At 39.7% G+C, this 19,883-nt stretch overlaps 1 protein-coding gene across 2 annotated transcripts; it reads right to left on the reverse strand.

The window, feature by feature from the left end:
- Window positions 1-264: 264 nt before the first annotated feature.
- fscn2a (fascin actin-bundling protein 2a, retinal) lies at window positions 265-11,274 on the reverse strand. 2 transcript variants are annotated; one of them, XM_077497010.1, is made up of 5 exons: window positions 9,979-11,274; window positions 4,904-5,060; window positions 3,983-4,104; window positions 3,727-3,894; window positions 265-3,650 (listed from the first exon to the last, which is right to left on the reverse strand). In XM_077497010.1, exons 1-5 carry the CDS (start codon window positions 10,799-10,801, stop codon window positions 3,442-3,444), a joined length of 1,479 nt encoding a protein of 492 aa, XP_077353136.1. In that variant the 5' UTR covers window positions 10,802-11,274; the 3' UTR covers window positions 265-3,441. The 2 variants fall into 2 exon arrangements, with proteins under 2 accessions (XP_077353136.1, XP_077353146.1); XM_077497020.1 differs by having other exon boundaries at window positions 265-3,647; window positions 9,979-11,273.
- Between the last annotated feature and the right edge of the window lie 8,609 nt (window positions 11,275-19,883).

Genomic DNA, 19,883 nt, shown 5'->3' on the forward strand with positions numbered 1-19,883 from the left:
TGCTGAGATTCTAAAAGATGCTGGAATCATGCTGTGTGGGCTGTCTCAGCACTTGCAACCTGACTGTGTGAATTGACTCAATTATTGGAGGCACACACTGCCCCCCAGTGTAGGTAATAGATAAATACTTTGAAACGGTTGCACGCACACCACACACAAACACAGTGGACGGTTGTCTGATACCACAATTTCCTGACTAAATGTCAGACCGGATAAGAATATTTTGAGACCAGTAATTATGTCAGGAAATAAACACAAGTGGTGTTGTTTGCTTAGACACATTTAGATTTTATTTCTGCATAGTTTTATTTCAAGAAAATCATTTGATGGACAGTATGCTAGTGCAGCTGAAGGAATGCATTCACCATGATTGAATCTATTGAACACGACACCCTCAGTGTCGCTTTTCAACAACAGTGCCAACTTCAGGGGGAAGATGAAGCCGTGTTAGACTTAATGGATAGTGTCGTTGTACAATCATATCACTCTCTACTCACAAATGCATTGCAGTTTTTGAGCCTACCACCAAGCCATGTACATTGGAAAGTGCTATACAATGATCAGAATTCATGAAAGAATTAATTGCTTTGGGATAGTTAATTTGGACAATCAATTCTAGCAAGCCACCAGCCGTACTTAACTGTCACAGGGGGCGGCAATGATCGATTTGTGGTCTTGTAAATTCTGTGCTCCATATAAACGGGCATTTCCTATTAGTATTCACAGAGGTAACTAACCATTATCTACTAATCACAATTAACCTCACTCATGGTTTTAGGATGGGCACTTGACTAAATGTTTTTGATTTACCAAGGGAAAAAATAACGATCAATTTATTGTTGTTTAACTTTTCACCTGCATGTTCTAAAAAACAACCATTTTGCTGCCACTGTTGCATCGAACAAAGTAACACTGAGCAGAGTTGTGCCATGTTAAAGATTTGCGATCATAGCTGATGATGTTATGTTGTTGTTTTTAAGGCCAATTAAATCGTCCTATTTAAACATCAGCCAAAATAATGTTTTATCTTTTGTGTACTCTAACCATTTACAGCAGTTGTACACAAATAACGTGCATCTCATTGTTACACATTAATCTGTAATCTAATCTTGTATCCATAAATATATAATGCAATGTCACACAATGCATTCCGAAAAGGAACTTTAAAAAAAAAATACAAAATATATATATATATTTTTTTAGCATTAACCCTCTCTATTCGCAATGATTAGGGCCTGCAAATATTGAAAATCTGCATATAATCGATGCCAATTGAAGAACATTGAGGGTGATATTATTTTAAGTATTATATTTGTTAGAATAGAGATCCTGTCGTCACGTGACTTTCTCTGAACACGCACCACCGTGGCAGGGAATTATTGTCACAGCGTCAAGGGCTCCAATGTTGTTGAGGGCGAAAACTAGCGTTTATCTGTCAACTTTCCGTCCAAGAATATTGACAGTCAATTTGATGTAGGACATGATATACATGCGCGAGGTGGACATGTTTAGATTGCCGATGAAGTGTCGGGAGTGCTTTTTCTCACCTCGGCTTCAGCGACACTAATATGTGTAATTAGCTCCTCTGTTCCCGGTGAGCGCTTTCAAAACTCATCATACAAAGGCTTGACAAGTTTGTCCAATCCGGATTTATTTCCCTTTTATGTGTGCTCAAAATGCCATCAGAATTAGCAGTTTGACGCAAGTGTTACTGTGTTATTTAGGTGCGTTAGCAACCTAGCTGCTAAATCGGCCGCGGTGCCGTCATTTATGCCATAAAAAAATTCTTTATGGTGTTGGTCAGTTATTAAATATCTATTAAACTTCACAAATGAACAAAACAGATTATTCCTGTCACATTTTGCGTGTGCTAACAGTTAGCATCTGCTGATTAAGCCACCATATACAAAGTGCAATATCAGTATTGATACTTATTTTGGTAGCCTGGAGCATGCTGATCTTTTTTTGCCGCTTCTCAGTGGCAGCTGGTCCACAACAGCTGTCAATCATTGTTCAAGTGTGGCGTTGCCGTTTACTCAAAGCGGCAGATGCGTTTTCTATCATGCCAAAATGGCTGCCCCAACGGCCATTTTGGGACGCGTGACGTCAATGTCAGGATCTCCATTAATTGGACGATTAATCAGGATTTTTTTTTTTCCTGTTAAAAATCGTCATCGGCCTCAAAACCATCCAAAACGGTCAGACCCTAGTTCTTTTTTTTTCTTTTTCAGCCCACAAACTAGACTCAATCAAACTGTCTCCTGGTTGCCACCAGTTCCTTTGAAACATGATTTATCAACAATCAGTTGTAATTTAATTGATAATTTTTCCCATCCATACTAGAAACTACTCTCCCTCATCAATACTCACACACTGCCTATGCATAAGATCTAATTTGCTATGTAACCCTAAGGTGATGTACTGTAGAGTGCAGTATAAGGCCCCAATGCAGAAACTCTTTCCCACTTGACAAGCACATCAATGCTTTACATTCGCCCCTTGTCCATGCTCGTTTCATATACTGTTTTGATGTTTGACTTTTCTTGCCGGACATCTTTTAATAATCCTGAATGTTTAGAATTCAGTAATTCGCCACATTTATTTATTTATTTTATTATTTTTTTAATATACCAGCGATGCCGGCAAGTTTGCTTAGCATTAGAACTATACAGTCCATTTGCGCAAGTCCACTTCATTTGTGTCATACCGTGTTTCATGGAAGCTGTAAATGGTCCATTAAAATAAATGAAAACTCCACTGGCAATAACCCCTCTGTCTTTAAAAACAATTGCTCGGAGTGACATTTAGAGGCCACGCCTTGCCTATAGACAATAATAATTAAAAGCATTGGACAAAATAAAGGGTTGTAAACAAGGGTGGTGGCGTTTAATGCGAGGGTCCGCCAAACTAAGAGTATGCCTGTTCCAATATCGCAAACTAAAAGGACTTTTTCTTGATAGTTTTAGTGATGGACGTTGAGAAAAATCAATTTTGAAATGATGACGTTTCAGGAATATCTTTTTCATTTCCCGAGATGGAAAACTCATGGCGTTGGTTCATCAATTGGCTGTACAAATCATATTTGAAAGGCATTCAAACTTAATAGGCAGCACTCGTAATAGTGATGTTTTTGTTCAGTTATTCAACTTTGTGGCCTTCTGTTTAGACATGATGTACTTTGACTCAAAGAACATATTTTGATTAGCTGTGTTTTTTTTCCATGACGGCAATGATGTTATCATTGAAAGACAAAACAAAATATGAAACCAAACTTCTTCCTAAATGTCTCAATTTAAAAATGCGTTTGGGCGTCTGGCTGCTGGTATAAAAACATGGCATGAAAATGTTAGCCAGCCAATCCACTTTGTGTGAGCTGACAGCAGCAGCTTCTTCATCTCATTATCGTCTTGGACCGTGTTAGGACACCGACTTGATGAGGTTTTAGTACTCCCAAAGAGAGGATGCGTCAACAGAAGTGCGATCGCCCATAACTGTGCCTCCCTGGTCTCCTCGAAGGTACTTGCCGTTGGAACCCTTGATAGCTATTCGCCCGTGTTCCAGGAACTCCAAGAAAAAATCTTCAGCCTTTTCTCCATCTGAGCATACGAGGCCACTGCTGGAGACGTACCAGAACTTTCCATTCACACCTGCTGAAACACATCAGTCGATCAAATAAGGGTAGATGCTGATTCATTGATTGGAAAGCAGAGTTCTGTAAACACTGACTTTTAACATTGTAGGCTCCGTCGTTGAATAGCAGTGAAAAAATGTCATAGACCGATCGGTTGGCGTTTAGAGTGTTGGAGTTCTTGTGGTGACACACGAAGCCATTCTCTCCGCGCAGGATTAGAATGGGTCGATTGATAAGCTTCATCAGGAACAATTCATCTTCCCCTTCAGACACAGAACGTAGAGTGTATGCTGTTATAGCTACGTTTACGTCTGGCAATCTAGTTGAAGTCACCCCAGTAAAAGCACTTACCGACTGCATCGCTCACTGCTGAGAGCTGCCCGTTCTTCTTTGTGCACACATACTTTCCATTACTGGCTTTGAGAGCCACCCTTTGTCCTCGCCACTCGATATCAAACATTGTATTTATCTCTCTGGAAAAAAAAACAATACATACAGCTGAAGTTGAACTAGCTTCTTTCGTTCTCTCATTTGACTCTGAACTGCTTCCTCTAACACGTGGGTAGGGAATTCTGGTCCTCGCAAGCTGCTTTCCTGCCTATTTTAGATGTTTCCGTCCTCCAACACACTTGATTCAATGATCAGGATCATTATCAGGCTTCTACAGAGACTGCTGATGAGCAGATCATTAGAATTAGCTGTGTTGGAGGAAGGAGATATCTTAAACAGGCAGGGCAGTAGCTCTTAAGGACTGGACTTCCCTATCCCTGCTCTAATGTCTGTAGACAGGTTAATTGGTGAAATAAAATGTGTCAAAAATGTGTCATTCAGTCTGTTTAGCACTGCAGACCCCACCCCAAACGTACCTTTCATACAATACAACCCCCTTGAACAGTCTTCTAACACCTCTTATACAGTAAATTATGACCTACATTAAGACAATAGTTAGGAATGGCATATGGTCAGGGCTCTGTCAGGGCCATCTATCCATTTTCTAAATTTTACACCCAAGACTGCTCGCCAATCAGTCAACCCCACTTCTACGTCAGCTGGATAAATATGTGAGTCACGCTTGAGGACCAGTCAAAGTTTCTTATGTTGGATTGCACCCTGACCAAACATCGTTTTCCCTGATGCAAGAGTATTCATGACCGTTGGAAGTTGTTTGGTTCTTCTTTATCAGGAAGGCCACTGCTAAAAAAAGTGTAACCACCTATCAACAGTGATCGTGTCCGCTATGAAATGAAAAGGACCTCCTGAAAAGCTACTTACGCTTCGGTTGCAGTGGACTGGATCTCTCCGTGTGTCACAAGAGTCCAGTAGGATCCCCCATTTGTCCTGAACATGGACTTTTTGCTCTTCTTGTCTATTTCCATCTGGAAAGTCTCCATGTCTGTCTCCACATCCTGATTGGCTGAAATGCTCACACCTGGAATGAAGACACGATATTGGTCAGTCTTTCTGCTTCACACCTGTATAAGCGTTGCTTAATCATGAGCGACATTGTTGTAATGTGTATATCCCCCATAGAAGAGTTCAAACTGCTATCAGATGCTATCAGATCAGATCAAACTGTGAGTTATTTCAACCAAAGGGAATAGTTCATTCAGCGACTTTTACAAGTCTTCTTCAGAATTAAACCGAAACGTATCATAGCTGTCATCAGTAGAAAGTGTTGCAGCATACCACATACTTTTTGTTCCAAGGCTTTATTTTTTTTTTTTATAAAGGGACATATGACATTTTTGACGAATTTGTGATTTTTAGATCCTCACGATAATTATCAAAGTGATGTCTTTGTATACATGTTCCCTTGCCCTGGGGGCGCCTCACTTGCAGCCAATCCAGTGTTATATGCTTAAGCCTCATGAATTAGCTCTGTCTGGTTGGGTGTGTCAGGTGGTGGGGAATACACTCACAGACGCGTATAACTGAACGGTGTCTGCTGCAGGTCAAATTAGATGCCACAGAAATATCCTCCAACCTCTCTCTTAAGCCTGTTACAACCCTAATCCGCCACAGTCACCACCCCACCCCCCCTCCCACCCTTCCTGCCCATTCGCTTGCTGTAATTCCCTGAGTGGTGAAATGCAAATCTTCACTGCAGGGCCCACTAAGCAGCTTTCAGAGCCCTGTTCTTAAAAACGTGAAACTGCTGCAAGGACCAAAACTACAGTTCAAAATGTTGGTCTTTGGCTGATAAAATAGACGAAGGGTTGTAGAAACATGAACCTAAATCTACTGCACTTAAGATGCTCTTCAGTGCTGCTGTCAGTTGTTGTAATTGAGTTGAAACCTTGCAAGGGAACGCGTCCTTCCATATTACTTGCATGAGTAATTTTTACAGGAGAACCGAACAGATCACATCTAGCAGGCTGACATGAGCTTTATTTCACAAGGCTCAGCTGTAATTATTTGTCATAGCCACACTGGTGTGTTGTAGATCCAAGCTGTAGAACAGAGAACCCCTCCTCAGTGGATGACAGTAAAGAGTGAGTAGCGTCGGGGTTTAGGTTATTGACCCATAAAGGACAATTTTGTCAAGGCATAATTTCCTCACGGTGTAGTCTTCAATGAGGACACAGCTGAGATGACAAAGCCCATTACCACAATTACCTCCGCAGTATGGCTGACGACCATTCAGGGGCACACACACAAGATAGACTAAGCTTTCTGTCATTCGTTATGACTTCTAACTGTTACTGGCTTGGTTTTGAATGATGCAATTCAACTGTCAGAGTTAAATTAGCCCTGTGATTGCATGCCTGACGACCAGTCCAGAATGTACCCTACCTCTTGGCCAAAGTCAGCTGAGGCCCCAGCACATGCTTGGCCCGAGTGAGGATAAGCGCTATAGAAGACAGATGACTGGATAGATGAAGGTTTAATAATGACAACAACAAATTATTTGTATTTGCAATTATTTTGACGACTGACACCAGACCATTTAATAACCGTACTGAATGTTGTGGTGAAGCAGTGTTAATTTTTACAAGAAATTTTAATTTAGTTTTAGTTAGTTTTTTTTGACTAAAATTAATTAAAGTTTTAGTCATAATTTAGTCATCTGATTGTATTTTAGTTTTAATCAAATTTTAGTCGACGAAAAAAAGAGCAATTGAGTCGACTAAATTAACAGTTTAGTCCATATTTTCCTTAGCATACGTTTCAACTTTTATACGGAAAATTATAACACACCTATTTGTAACTGTAGTTTAATATGCAAGACACATTTAATACAACGGTGTATTTATTAACTGTTTCAATGAAACGTTGAACTGACAATAATATGCCTTAGTTTTCACTTAATTAAAAAAGTGCAGAATTGCTTGAGATTAATCTTACAGCTGCGCAATGAATGTAAACATGTTTGAACATTAAATAAAGTGCAGTGAACACTGAACAGTTTCTGAGTGGTTCTTTTCTCCAATCCGCGTTTCATTCCTTCTGATTGGATTGTGTGAATTTTTGTCACTGTGTTGTTTTCATTTTTTTTTTTTCAGTTTTAGTTATCGTTGTAGTCTCAATGAATAGCTTCTATTTTAGTTTTCGTTTAATTTTTATCGGGAAAAATGTTCGTGACGAAAATTATGATGAAAATTTTTCGGCGAAGAAATTATCACTGAGGTGAAGACAACTTGGTCTGCTTTTCTATTAAATAAATAAACTCACAATTGTTCTGAAAATGGCTGGAAAACAAAGCGTAACTGTGAATATGGCAGGACCACAAACCTTAATTACATTGTCTTAACCACAGGCTGTAAAGAATAGCTGTAAATGTAGCGCGGGGGGAGCAAAAAATTACAGCTTAAGTGGACTGTAAAATCAATTGTAAGACCGACAATGATAAGCACCTTGGTACAATAGCTACAAAAGGTATTGCTCAGGCTGAACATCCAAGTACAGTGGAACAACTAAGGTGGAACAGGACAGAGAATCCTCATTTTCCTGAAATGTTATTGCATTCCATCTTTTATGGCATGAGGGACATTCAGCGTTCGAGTTTCCACTGTAGTAGGCTGTTTACAAAATTTGGGGATTTTGTGAGGGTTGTCACTGCTGATAAAATTGATGTACAGTATTCACCATAACATATGCTGAGGAAAATAGTAGAGTGCCTATGCTCTCATGACCATTCATATCCATAAATCCACCTTTCCATGATTTATGTTTTAATTCATGTTTAAGTACTGCATGTGAGCCATTATAGTCATGTAAATAGAATCCTCATGCGTTTTCATGCAGACGTGCAATGTTTAAAGAGGAACACAATAGAGCTTAAACCTTGTGTCTGCTGATGGTGTTGTGTGGGTGAGCCCCGTCGGAGTTTTTGAGCAAATGTGTTCCTCTCCAACAATCTCGTTCGAATGTACTACATAGGGTATATGCCACGGAAGAGGCGGGACTGTTTCTGCACATCAGTTTGTTTCCGGTTCGGTTTGCGACGTGTGGGCTGCCTCAAAAATACTTGTGCTTCCGACTTTGTTCCCCTCGGTTGTGTGTTCGCAACCCGGACCGGAACCAAACTGATGTGCAAAATCATGCCCCGCCTCTTCCGTGGCATATACCCAATTCTCAAGAAAATAAATGGTTTCCCACATAAACTTCTATTTAACACCTTTTTTTCATTTCCCAATGAATAACCAATACTGGTATTCTTTGTCTGCAATTGGCTGGCAACCAGTTCTGGGTGTACCCTACCTACAGCCCAAAGCTGGCTGGGATAGGCTCCAGCACCCCCGCGACCCTTGTGAGGAGTAAACGGTTAAGAAAATGGATGGATGGTATGCCTTGTTTCTTATTAGTTGTGTTTCCATTACAGCTTTTCGCAAAATAAAAGCAATATTTCTACAATTTTAATAGGGTACAATTTCGACTCATACGTGTTTTTTCTTTGAAGAGCATTTCACTTCAGATGCATAATTGTCATAATGGCGAGATCTCATTATCTTGTAGTAAGTGCGTAATGTCGCGGGAGTGTTTTCGGAAGACGAACGACTGGAGTTGTTATGATTACTTTAAAAAATATCTCTCTCCCCTCATTGGGAGGGATCAGGCTTCTGGAGTGGGTGTGTGCATGTGTGGGGATGGTTTCTTACAACTCGTGCATGGTACGGATGGATAGTACGGATTTGAACGATGATGTGCGCCGTATGTCGCTTGATAGCTCGTTGCCCAGGAGCAACGGCCATTTCTCATTCAACGATAAGAAATTGTCTGCGTGTTTTTTTTTTTTTTTTTTTTTTTTTTTTAAGTATCTTTGTGGAACACTGAAAGGCGAAGTCAACCCAAAAATTTTCTCTGTGTTATATACAGCGCCACTCGTCTAAATTCATGGGATTATTGGGATTAATATTGTGTTTGTGGAATATGAGTTAAGCAGCAAAATATTTTTTTTATTTTTATTTTTTTTTCATTTTGCCATTTGCTGTGGACTGAAAATGACTTCAGTTGTTTGGGGCTCAGGTAATGCCCAATCATGGCTCACCTGTTTACTGAAGATGAGCCTTGAGCAACTGTGATGTCATTTTCAGCCGACAAGTGGCAAAATCACCACCACAGAGAAGTACAAAAACAGGTGGTTAATCATAATACCGCGTTTTTAGACTAGTGGGGCTGCATACAACATATTATTGTAAAGAAAATTTTTGGTTGACTTCTCCTTTAATATATTTGTGGCAGTTTTGCAGCTTACATCTACAAAAAAAAAAAAAATGCAGCAAGGACTTGCAAAAGCCACGGGTAAACTAAGACAGTAGGCTTTTGTTTTGGGATTGTGCCTAAAGTTGTGGCCCTTGGAACTCGGATTACAACAATCTCTCTCTCTCTCTGTTTTTTTTTTTTTTTTTTTTTTTTTTTATAGTAGGATCATTGTGTCAGAAATATAACAGTTTCACTCTTATATATTATATTGTTAGCTGCATTTTGTTTAAACCAAGTGTTATTTTAGAATTTATTTTTTAGATTTTTTTTTTTTTTATGTAAGGTCCACCTAAACAAAATATTCAGTGTAAATATGGGAGGACACTGTTCATTTATCAAGTATATCCAGTGAAACCTTTGAAACGTCCACTCTGAAATAGAAATAAAATTTTAGAACAATGCCCCAGATTGTTTGCTTGGTTCATGCTGCACTTGTTGTCCTATGTTGACATTTTAATAAAAGCTGACATTTTAAAAAGTGGTTAAGTGTGAAAAATAATATACTCGTTCACCCAACATTGGGAAAAAAAGGAACTTAAGACTGTCTTTTTTTTTTTTTTTTATGTGGAGAGTGATTCTCTGGTAGTAATGGACCACTTAATTGCTTCCTGTGAGTTTCATTTTCAGGTATTGTGTTGATTTACCTTGCTTGACAGAGACAAATCTTTTATTGGCAGCTTGAAAAACGACTTGTGGGTGACTTTCCTCAAGATCAAAGAGCTCATCTTTCCCCGGCTTGGAGCATCGGCCTGATCGCAGCGTTCCCGTGGGACCCACTGGGGTCAGATATTTGCCATCACAGTCCTTGAAGGCCAGCTTGCCCGATTTCAGCTCCAGTGTAAAGCTCGTTGCGTTGGTGTTCTCCTTCACTAGTTTGCCGTCATTGCTGAGAAAGCGGCTGTCACAGGTCTTCAGGCTGTACTTTCCATCCTGGTACACCAAGGTGACCAAGGAGTCCACCCCCCAGGGGATGTTGCTGTCCACTGAGATCTCTCCGTCGGAAGCGGACAGGTGGGCGTAGCGTTTCCGTGCCACGCTGAGCAGACTGGCCTGAGGGTGCAATGCCAAATGGACGGCCCACAACTCCTGTTCCGCAATCACCTGGGCAAAGCAGGAGAGGTAATCGGCCGAGCCTCCAAAGTAACGCAGGTAAGGTTCTGATTGCAGCGCCCAACGACCGTCGGACTGGGGCACAATCAGGAAGCGGCACTCTGGGTCAGGACTTTCAGCCCCACATGTGATTTTGCCGTCTTTGTCGGAAGCCAGGTAACGTCCCAGGTGACTGCGGAGGAACACTACCTGGCCGTCATGCTCGTCCTGCTCCAAGGTCCAGATCTGCTTCTTCTTCATACTGGTCCCTGAGGCATTCACCTTGAAGCCAAAGGCCTCTGCTGTTAGGTAGCGGTTTTCATAGTTGATGAGCCCAAACTGGAGCTTTAGGGCTCGGTTAATTCCGTTTGTCGGCATGTTTGACCAAACCACACGATGAAATTCCAAGGACTAAAAATCTAAAAAAAATAATAATAATAATAATAATAACTAAGAAAGAAACCAAGCAAGTCGATAAAAGGGAAAATCAAAAAATGTTTTCCCTATCTTTAAGTCATAGATAGAGTCTGACTTCTCTCCCTTGTTAGATTGTTGAGTACTCCTTCCGTCGCCTGTCACTTTCCCTCGCCGGAGCACTTGTGCAGACACTTGCTTTCAGTTGCTTAATGAGTTCGGATTAAAATCAGCAGGACAAAGCACCTCAATCCAACAAGCTGCTGACGTCACATACTGGTTCACCAACTGCAAATCTCCCCTCCTCATTCACCTCCCCCAGGACAACACACTCGCTGAACTCTCAAGCTCTACACCTTTCATTTACTCTTTCTTTTCTTCATAGGCTTCATCATTTATCCTTGTGAGCTCTTCCTGACACTCATTTTCTTTTGGGTGTCGCTCACTTTGTCGGTCCTGCAACGGCATTACCCTTCGGATTATCCTTGCTTAGATCTGCTGGTGAGCCACAGCCTAATTGGAAAATACCCAATGAGAAGAGGCGCTTCGTGCAGCTCTTCTGTCTCTTCCTGTGATCACCTTTTTATTCAGTTGTTCCAATTATCAATAAGGAATTAACACCTCAAGACTTGAATTAAAAAGCAGTCCTAAAGCCCAAGGTAATACAAAGGTTTCTTTATCAGCCACATGCTGTTTCAGCAAGCCTATACAGCATGTGCGAGTGCCAATTCTTCAGTTTGCGAGCTTAGCTAAGAAGAATTTAAATAGCACATATTTGAATGTGCTCACCTCGCCTATTTGCTGCCTTCACTGTGCTTTCACTTTGGTGGATTGTCAACTTTTTTTTGACAAATCCTTCCAAATCCCTTCTCTGCTGTTCTGTCAGCCATCAATTGATAATAAAAGGATGCAACTCCATGGATGCCCTTTGTCAAAGTGCAGACCAAGGACAATCTTTTGTTGGAGCATTATCAGCCTCTTTTACTTGTTGCTGGTTCTTCACAATGTGGAGGATGATGCAAAGCCAAGGAGAGCCGTATGATATCTTTCGAGTACCAAGCCACCAAAAGTCCACCGTTTTTTAAACTGCTTGGGTAGGCTATTCATTAATGAGAAGTGCTACCAGTTAAATGTACGTCTGACATAAATGTACTTAGATTGCCTTTTTTACAATTATCAACAATTAAATGTATTAATATCAGTATGCACCACTTTTTTTTTTTCTATAAACCTCTTCAAGTTTCACAAGAGACCTTTTGACATGATCACTTCTTAGGGTGAACGGGCCACAGTCCTGCTTTTGAGCTTGGTGTCTCAAGTCCTGGCGGATTTCAACAGCCCTGTTGTTTCGTCCCACATTTACGCACGTCCCGTCCTGTTTATTTATGTATGTATGTATGTATGTATGTATGTATTTATTTATTTATTTATTTATTTATTTATTTATTTATTTATTTATTCATTTATTTATTTATTTATTTATTTATTTATTTATTTTTATAATTAGTCCAGTCAACAAGCCGATTGTTTGGGCCATGTGTATGCCAATCGCAGAGTCGTAGTGATTCATACGATAAACCAATTAAAAATAGATTTAACTGTTAAATTCCTTCCTATTAACTTTCACATTTGTATTATCATTGTCATTCAAGACTTCCACATTTAATTGCTTGGAGGCGTCCCATGTAACTAGAACTACTTTTGGCTTCTGTGTCTAAGAATCATGGGAAAAGTAGTTCTATTAGCATAATGCTGCAGCTACTTACAAATGCGAGCTGAGTGTTTGTGGCGGTGGTTTCCCAATGTTAAAATGACACAGACAGCTCCCAATATCCGCCTGAACCGAGCATAAAAAAAAAAGAGGTTTGATAATAGTGAGTGCATTGAGTTGTTTAATGCTGTTGAACTGTCAACCAAGATAGCATTTGGTATTATCTAAAGTATGACCACTGTTCACCAAATTGATTTGTGATTAAATTTAGTACTTCATTCAAATTAAGTACTTCATTCAAATTAAGTACTTCATTCAAATTAAGTACTTCCTGTTGAGAATTCATAGTTTAATCTGATTTTCAATTTAATCATAGTGTACCGGTTTTTAATTTTGAAAATATGGTCACCCTATCAACACCCTACAACATTCTAGTAAATCACAATGTTCCATCAATGGTGAACTGATTTCAGAACAGGTACCACTCATCTGGTTCTTGGGGCTACCTGGTGCCCACGAGTAGGATTTGGGTGACCCCTGATCTAAAGTATCATCAAGCCTTAAAATATGGGAGCGATGAGGCACTTGAATCTTAAGTTAATCAGGAGAAAGATGACATTGTTTGTACAGGTACAAATTATTTATTCTCTCTCTTTGCACCCTTTACGGCACCGCCATGAATGGTTGGTCTACACCGTTGAGCCACATTGATCAGTCTATTTCCAAGTCATACTTATGACTATAGTAGCTCTTACATTTGTGTAGACATGATTCCCACTGTGCTCACTGGATGGCAGCATTGCAATACTTAAACAATTTCCCCCACTCCAACTGGTAGCCTTCCATACAAGAGTTTTTGGCTCCAAACACTAATAAAGTGATTCCCAAGCAGGTTGTCTCAGCATACCAGTGTGCACTGAGAGATTATCAGATGTATCATAGGAAAGTATGCTTTTTTCTTTATTTGTCTGAATTTGTATTATTATTATTATTATTATTATTATTATTATTATTATTATTATTATTATTATTATTATTATTATTACTATTATTATTATTGCTATTATTATTATTATTATTATTATTATTATTATTATTATTATTATCCATCCATCCATCCATCCATTTTCTTGACCGCTTATTCCTCACAAGGGTCGCGGGGGGGTGCTGGCGCCTATCTAAGCTGGCTCTGGGCAGTAGGCGGGGGACACCCTGGACCGGTTGCCAACCAATCGCATTATTATTATTATTATTATTATTATTATTATTATTATTATTATTATTATTATTATTATTATTACTTTTACAAATATATCTGCTTCTCTATGAATGCCAAAAACATAGTAACAGCCAAGCAGAAGCTCTTCCATTTAATAATAATCATAATAATAAAAGATTTCATTTGTAATTCACTCTTCTTTTCAAAGCAATCTCAAACTGCTACAGAGTATAAATACAACTTTAAAAACAAAACACCAATTAAGAAGGTTGCGGCAAACAACTGGATAAAAATACCAACACACTAGGATTAAAGACTAAATCTAATTGGCATTTAAAAAAAAAAGTTTTTAGACAGTTAAACTTTGGGAGCCCTCGGGGGCACAGTGAGTGCATTCCACAGTCGCGGAGCCGCTGACTGGAAAACCCTGTCTCCCATTGTGGCGAGCTTAGACCTGGACTGGTTGAGCGAGTGGGTTTCGGAGGATTGGAGGCCTACACTACAAACAGATTGTTCAAATCTGAAATTTGACCAATCTAGCTGGTGGTTATGTGTCCGACAGATCCTTTGGTTAAAACAACCCCTGTAGAATGGTAGGTATTGTCAACCAATATATATTGGTAATTGGGCCAACCGATACAAATTGGTTATTCTGACCAAGAGATTGGTTAATCTGTGATAGAGGCTGAACAAAAGCCTCACATTGTCACACCCACCTAAGTGGGGTAAAATTTGTTCTGTGAATTTGACCCATCTACTGAGGGAGCAGTGAGCAGCAGCAGGGGCTGCGTTTGGGAATTTTTTGGTGATCTAAAGCCCAATTCCAAACTATAATGCTGAGTGTCAAGGCAAATGGGTTCCTTTTAGTCATCTTTGGTATGACCTGGCCAAGGAGTGAACCTACAACCGCCCAATGTCAGGGCAGACACTCTACCACAAGGCCACAGAGCTGGTCACACCTCATGATCTATCTATCATAGGTGTCAAACTGCAGTCCTCGAGGGCCGCAGTCGTGCAGGTTTGGGAGGTTTCCCACTTTCAACACAGCGGATTCATATTTAAGATCATCAACAAGCTTTGCAGGAGCCTGATAATTATCCTGATCATTGAATCAGGTGCGTTGGAGTAGAGAAACCTCGAAAACATGCAGGACTCTGGCCCTCGGGGACCGGAATTTGACACATGGGATCTCGATACACAATTCAATTTTTAACATTATTATTTGTAATATACAGTATTTTATAATATTTTGTAATCACTTCTAATAATTAATAAATACATTTAGAATACAATAAATTGATACAATAAACATATTTCCAAGTGATCTAACTAGACTTACTTGCTATTATAACCAATTTCATTGGTTGTTTGGCTAACCAATAAAATTGGTATGCCGGTAACGGAATGGTCAAGGTTTGACTAATCTATTGGTTAATCAAGCCAACATGAGCTTAACCTACTAGACTGTTTTTTTTTTATTTTTTATTTTTTTTAACCAATCCATTTTTAGAATGCAGAAAAGCTATTCAGAGGGGAAGCAACACAGTCCACAATAACTTGCAATCAATTCTTGGCACAGAAGATGTTTCGCTGGGTGTTGCAATAACAATTTTGGGGATTGCAGACGTTTTGCTAAAAAATCTCTCGTGTTTGTTTGATTTGACTACTGAAATTTTGTTCAACTAACAGAGCTGGTCAAACCAGTCGATAGAGCAGTTCAATTGTGGAATGGGCAGTTCTTTTACGATGGCTTCAGAGATCAACAAGTAAACTGACTGACATATGTGATTTATATTGATTTGTCACAAATGATGTCAAAATAATTTCTGGAGAGCAAAGTTTTTCAAAGAAATCACACCACAAATGATTGTGCAGCCTCAGTACCAGAATTGCTTCTTTTGTAAGTACCGTAATTTCCGGACTATAAGCCGCGACTTTTGTCATACGCTTTTCAACCGTGCGGCTTATACAATGATATGGCGAATTCGTGCATTTTTATTATTTTTTTATAACGGCCGCCAGGGGCGCTCTAGCAGAAAAGGTAAGAGTGAGACAGGTGGAATATATGGTGTCACAAACCTAACATGAGTTAGGTTTGTTTGTTTGCCCCGGCATCGGCTCTGGCTGGTTTCGTCACAGTAGCATGTCCCGCCCCAAACACAATGTCGCTCTGCGATTGGTCCGAACCACTGGTGGTTCGGATCAGTGGAAATCAACGGGCTCGGTACAAGATGTATTCTCGGGAGTTAGTGAACTTACAAATACCGTGAGAACTCATCTCGCAAGAGCGAGGTCAGGGCATCTTTGCTCAAACAAATGAAATATTCAAATCGTTTTTACATGGATAGTGCCAATTCACAACAGAAGTTATCACAAGGCACTTCACATATGGAGGAGGTCTAAAACCACACTCCTCACATCACATGATGACTTGACTTGACCTGAAATTGAGACAATCTGATTTCTGCATGAGCAAGCAGTAGGCAATGATACAGGGAATAATTTCCCATTAGTAGGGAACCTTAAAACAATCCCAAGAGTTTGGGTTATAACAGTTTTGGATTTTTCATCAAATTTAGATTTTATTTCATTTTGACTTTTGTTGTTGTTGTTTTAAACTTAGTTTTAAATAGTTTTTAGAGCCAAGTTTATTATTCTTATTAGTTTTTAGTTTGTATGAAGCCCTTCAATTTAGTTGAGTTATTAGTTTTAGTATTAGGTTTATTTATTTGTTAATATGTGGAGTATTTGTCGAGTGAAAGATGAAAAGAAATATATTTCACTAAGTATTGTCTAATAAAGTCAACAGCAATACCAAAATAAATACAGTACATTTAAAATCAACCCCGAAAGCTCATGCATGATAGTCATTGACAAAGATAAAGATGTAGTTTCAATTAGTTTTCATTGTATTAAAAACATTTTCAATTTAAATTTCTTTCGTTAATGAATATTTTTTTTATTTATTTTTATTTCATTTTATTTTTGTGTGTGTTCGTTAACCATGATAAACTTGGTGGGGCGGCCGTCTGCCTCAACCGCTTGGGTTGTGATAGAGTGACAGTAGGCACTAGGCAGAGAGTGAGCAAAGAAAAGGATTGCAGGTGGGATTAGGAAGTAGTGTGCATGCATGTAATGCTGTGAGAACTCACGCTCTGCAGATGGCAGTCTTGACCAACAAATTCTAAACAGCGCTTTGGGTGAACTGCTGACAAATGAAAAACATTTCCTAAGATGAATGTTTTTCATTTTCTCATCAGTCTTCAGGGGATTCCTCGCCTGGCTGAACACAAAACAAAAGCTGATTTAATTTGTTTGTGTTTAAGGACAAGGAATAACCCCAGTCCATTAGTCTATGAAGAGGCCAATATTTAAAAATGTGTACAAGGGAACTGTGACAAAAAGCATTCAGTGAGACACGACACGCTGCGGTTCGTGTCAGGTTATCTCCGACTGACGATGACGCTAATATTCAGCTAATGAGGCCAGCCTTCGCCTTGTCCTTCTGGTGCTCCCCCCTCCTTACACATCCAGGTTGCCTGGCACTCCAGGAACCTCGCGAGCAATAACCTTACATCATTTTTACGGTGGCAGTGTAGCGCTCGGTGGCCATTAGATGCCAGATTGCCAATTGTAGCTCAAATGTCTTTTAAGTTGCGCTGTGATTGAATGGCAACCACTCCAGGGTGTACCCTGCCTCTCCCCGAGAGTCAGCCGGGATCGGGATCCAGCTCACCCATGACCATGGACGGTATACTGTAAGCAATAGAACATGGATGGATACCTTTGAGTTATCTTGTCTCTGTATTTTTGTCATTCCATTCTACCAGAGGCAAAATCTGACATTCTGCTTACAAAAAAAAACAACAGAAGAAAAAACTGTTGCTGTCAAATAAAATGATTGAATGTGAGGTATAGAGGGGAAAAGGCATTGGTCACTTGCAAACACACACAGACGTACATTTACACACCGGCTATACATGTGCTCACACTTCCTTGAGGGCATGAGCATGGATTAATGTGCCAAGTACGATTATTTCATTTGTCCAGGGCCTTTCTCTGATAAGACCATTTTTCAAGTTGTCATCCATTAGCACCTTTCCACGGCATCTATTAGCCCATTCCCTTTAAAGGGCCAGCCGCCACCTTAGTAGGATACTATTGCAAAGAAGAGTCACAAAGTGGCACAAAGAACTTGAGATCATCGCAAAAGACTAAGGTGCAAATGCGATGAATAATAACAAAAGCAATGATGCATGTGATGGTGTGACATCACGCGCAATAGAAAGTGTGCGTTTGCCAACTAATTTCCAGACGGAAACCAATTAAATATAATAGCTGTTTCGAAATTATTGCATTGAAGAAAATAAAACTGTTTTCCAATGTTCTTTTTCTTTGAAATGGTTTCTCAAAATCACACCAGGACACGATAATAGGCACGCCAACTGTTAATGCCCTCATTCAGTTGTCTTCTCCCCCCCCCCCGCCAAAATGTCCCTCCTTTGGTCTTCTGTGGCTCTTTGGGACCCTCCAGCCCCTCCCCCACTAAAACCAGCCAAGGAAAACGGGCTATGAGACGTACAGTAAACGTACAAATAAAATGGCTACATTGGCTGGGAATGTCCTTCCTCAGCAGCTTGCTGCTCACTGACCTCATTAATCCAGGTGCTCATTCAACTACTGGATGAACCTCCCTCCAACCGTTACCGTCTTAGCCCCACTGTGTTTGTCCGGCTTCAATCCCAACCCAACCCAGCGTCTGCTCTCTCACCGCCGCTCTACCCGCCATAATTGGGACTTTACCAATGAGCCGAGCATGGTCGGCCATATAAATGAGCCTTGGTAAATGTCAAGCCTTTTAATTCTCGCTTGTAATTGCACATTTGTTTTGTTGGCTGTCATTTGTTTTCAGAACCAGCCTAACATGTTAAAGCCCCTCGCTCCTCCCGCCCCTTTCTCTACCAGTGAAGACACAGCATTGGTCACCCAGACACAGGAAAAGTGGTACACCATAATTACAAATTCTATTTCACACAATGGATACTTGGAACTCAACCACAGTCAGTACCAAGGTTTGTTTGTTTGTTTTTTCTATTACAACTGTCACATTTTGTTGTTTAAAAAAAAAAAAAAAAAAAAAGACTGTGATACAGCAACACAACATATTTTATAAAAGTATGCCACAAACAACTTTTATAAAGCTTTAGCACCAAAAACCTAGTTTGTTGTAGGGATGTCACAATAAGGGCAATATCGTGATATCGCGATATTAAAACCACAAGCCACAATATCGTCGTCGTCATGTTCACAATATTTAAAAGGAACACATCTGTAGGGTTGATTTCCATTTGTGCAGTTCTAGCACCTTCTAGTGGCTAGTTTATTAGTGCAATTTAATTATCATTAGGGATGTTTTGGCCTTCTATGTTTAAAATCTATGCTAATTGTCAGATGAAGGGGAACCGAATTTGCTTGTGAAGCGATCAATGTGTGCTTGCATTACCAAGTAAGTGCCTCAATATTGTTATTAGAGATTGTAGGTGGATTATATGCATTGCTGTTATGTACAAAAGCACAATATTGTGCTTTTTTTAGTATGAGCTTTCTTTTTTTACAATATTGTGATCTTTTTTAAATATCACCAACGCTCCCACAATATCGTGATAATTATCGTATCGTGACCTTCATATCGTGATAATATCGTATCGTGATGTTTGGATATCGTTACATCCCTAGTTTGTTGTCGTGTCTGCACTTAACAATTGTGTCCGCAATAATGGCGCTTGATCACCAACTGATGCATACTGCATGAGGTGTTGATGTTCTTCTCTGCTTGTAGTAATTTGTAGGAACAATAATGGATGTTTTCACAAAGCTCACAATGTCATCACATAAATGCAATGTATTTACATTTTGCGTTTCAATTTCACCATATGGTTTTGACCTTCATGCGTCAGTAAGACTATTCAGTGGAAATGTTTGCTTTGTTGTGTGTCATTACTCAAATCAATAATTTCATGCTGTCAACAGTTTCTCTGCAACGCCAACGTACGTATTTTGAAGGCCAGTTCTCACAACCAGGATATTGTGGTTTTAAACCTCTAGTTCACATTTTA

This window comes from Festucalex cinctus, chromosome 1, assembly GCF_051991245.1.
Source record: "Festucalex cinctus isolate MCC-2025b chromosome 1, RoL_Fcin_1.0, whole genome shotgun sequence".
Taxonomy (NCBI): domain Eukaryota; kingdom Metazoa; phylum Chordata; class Actinopteri; order Syngnathiformes; family Syngnathidae; genus Festucalex; species Festucalex cinctus.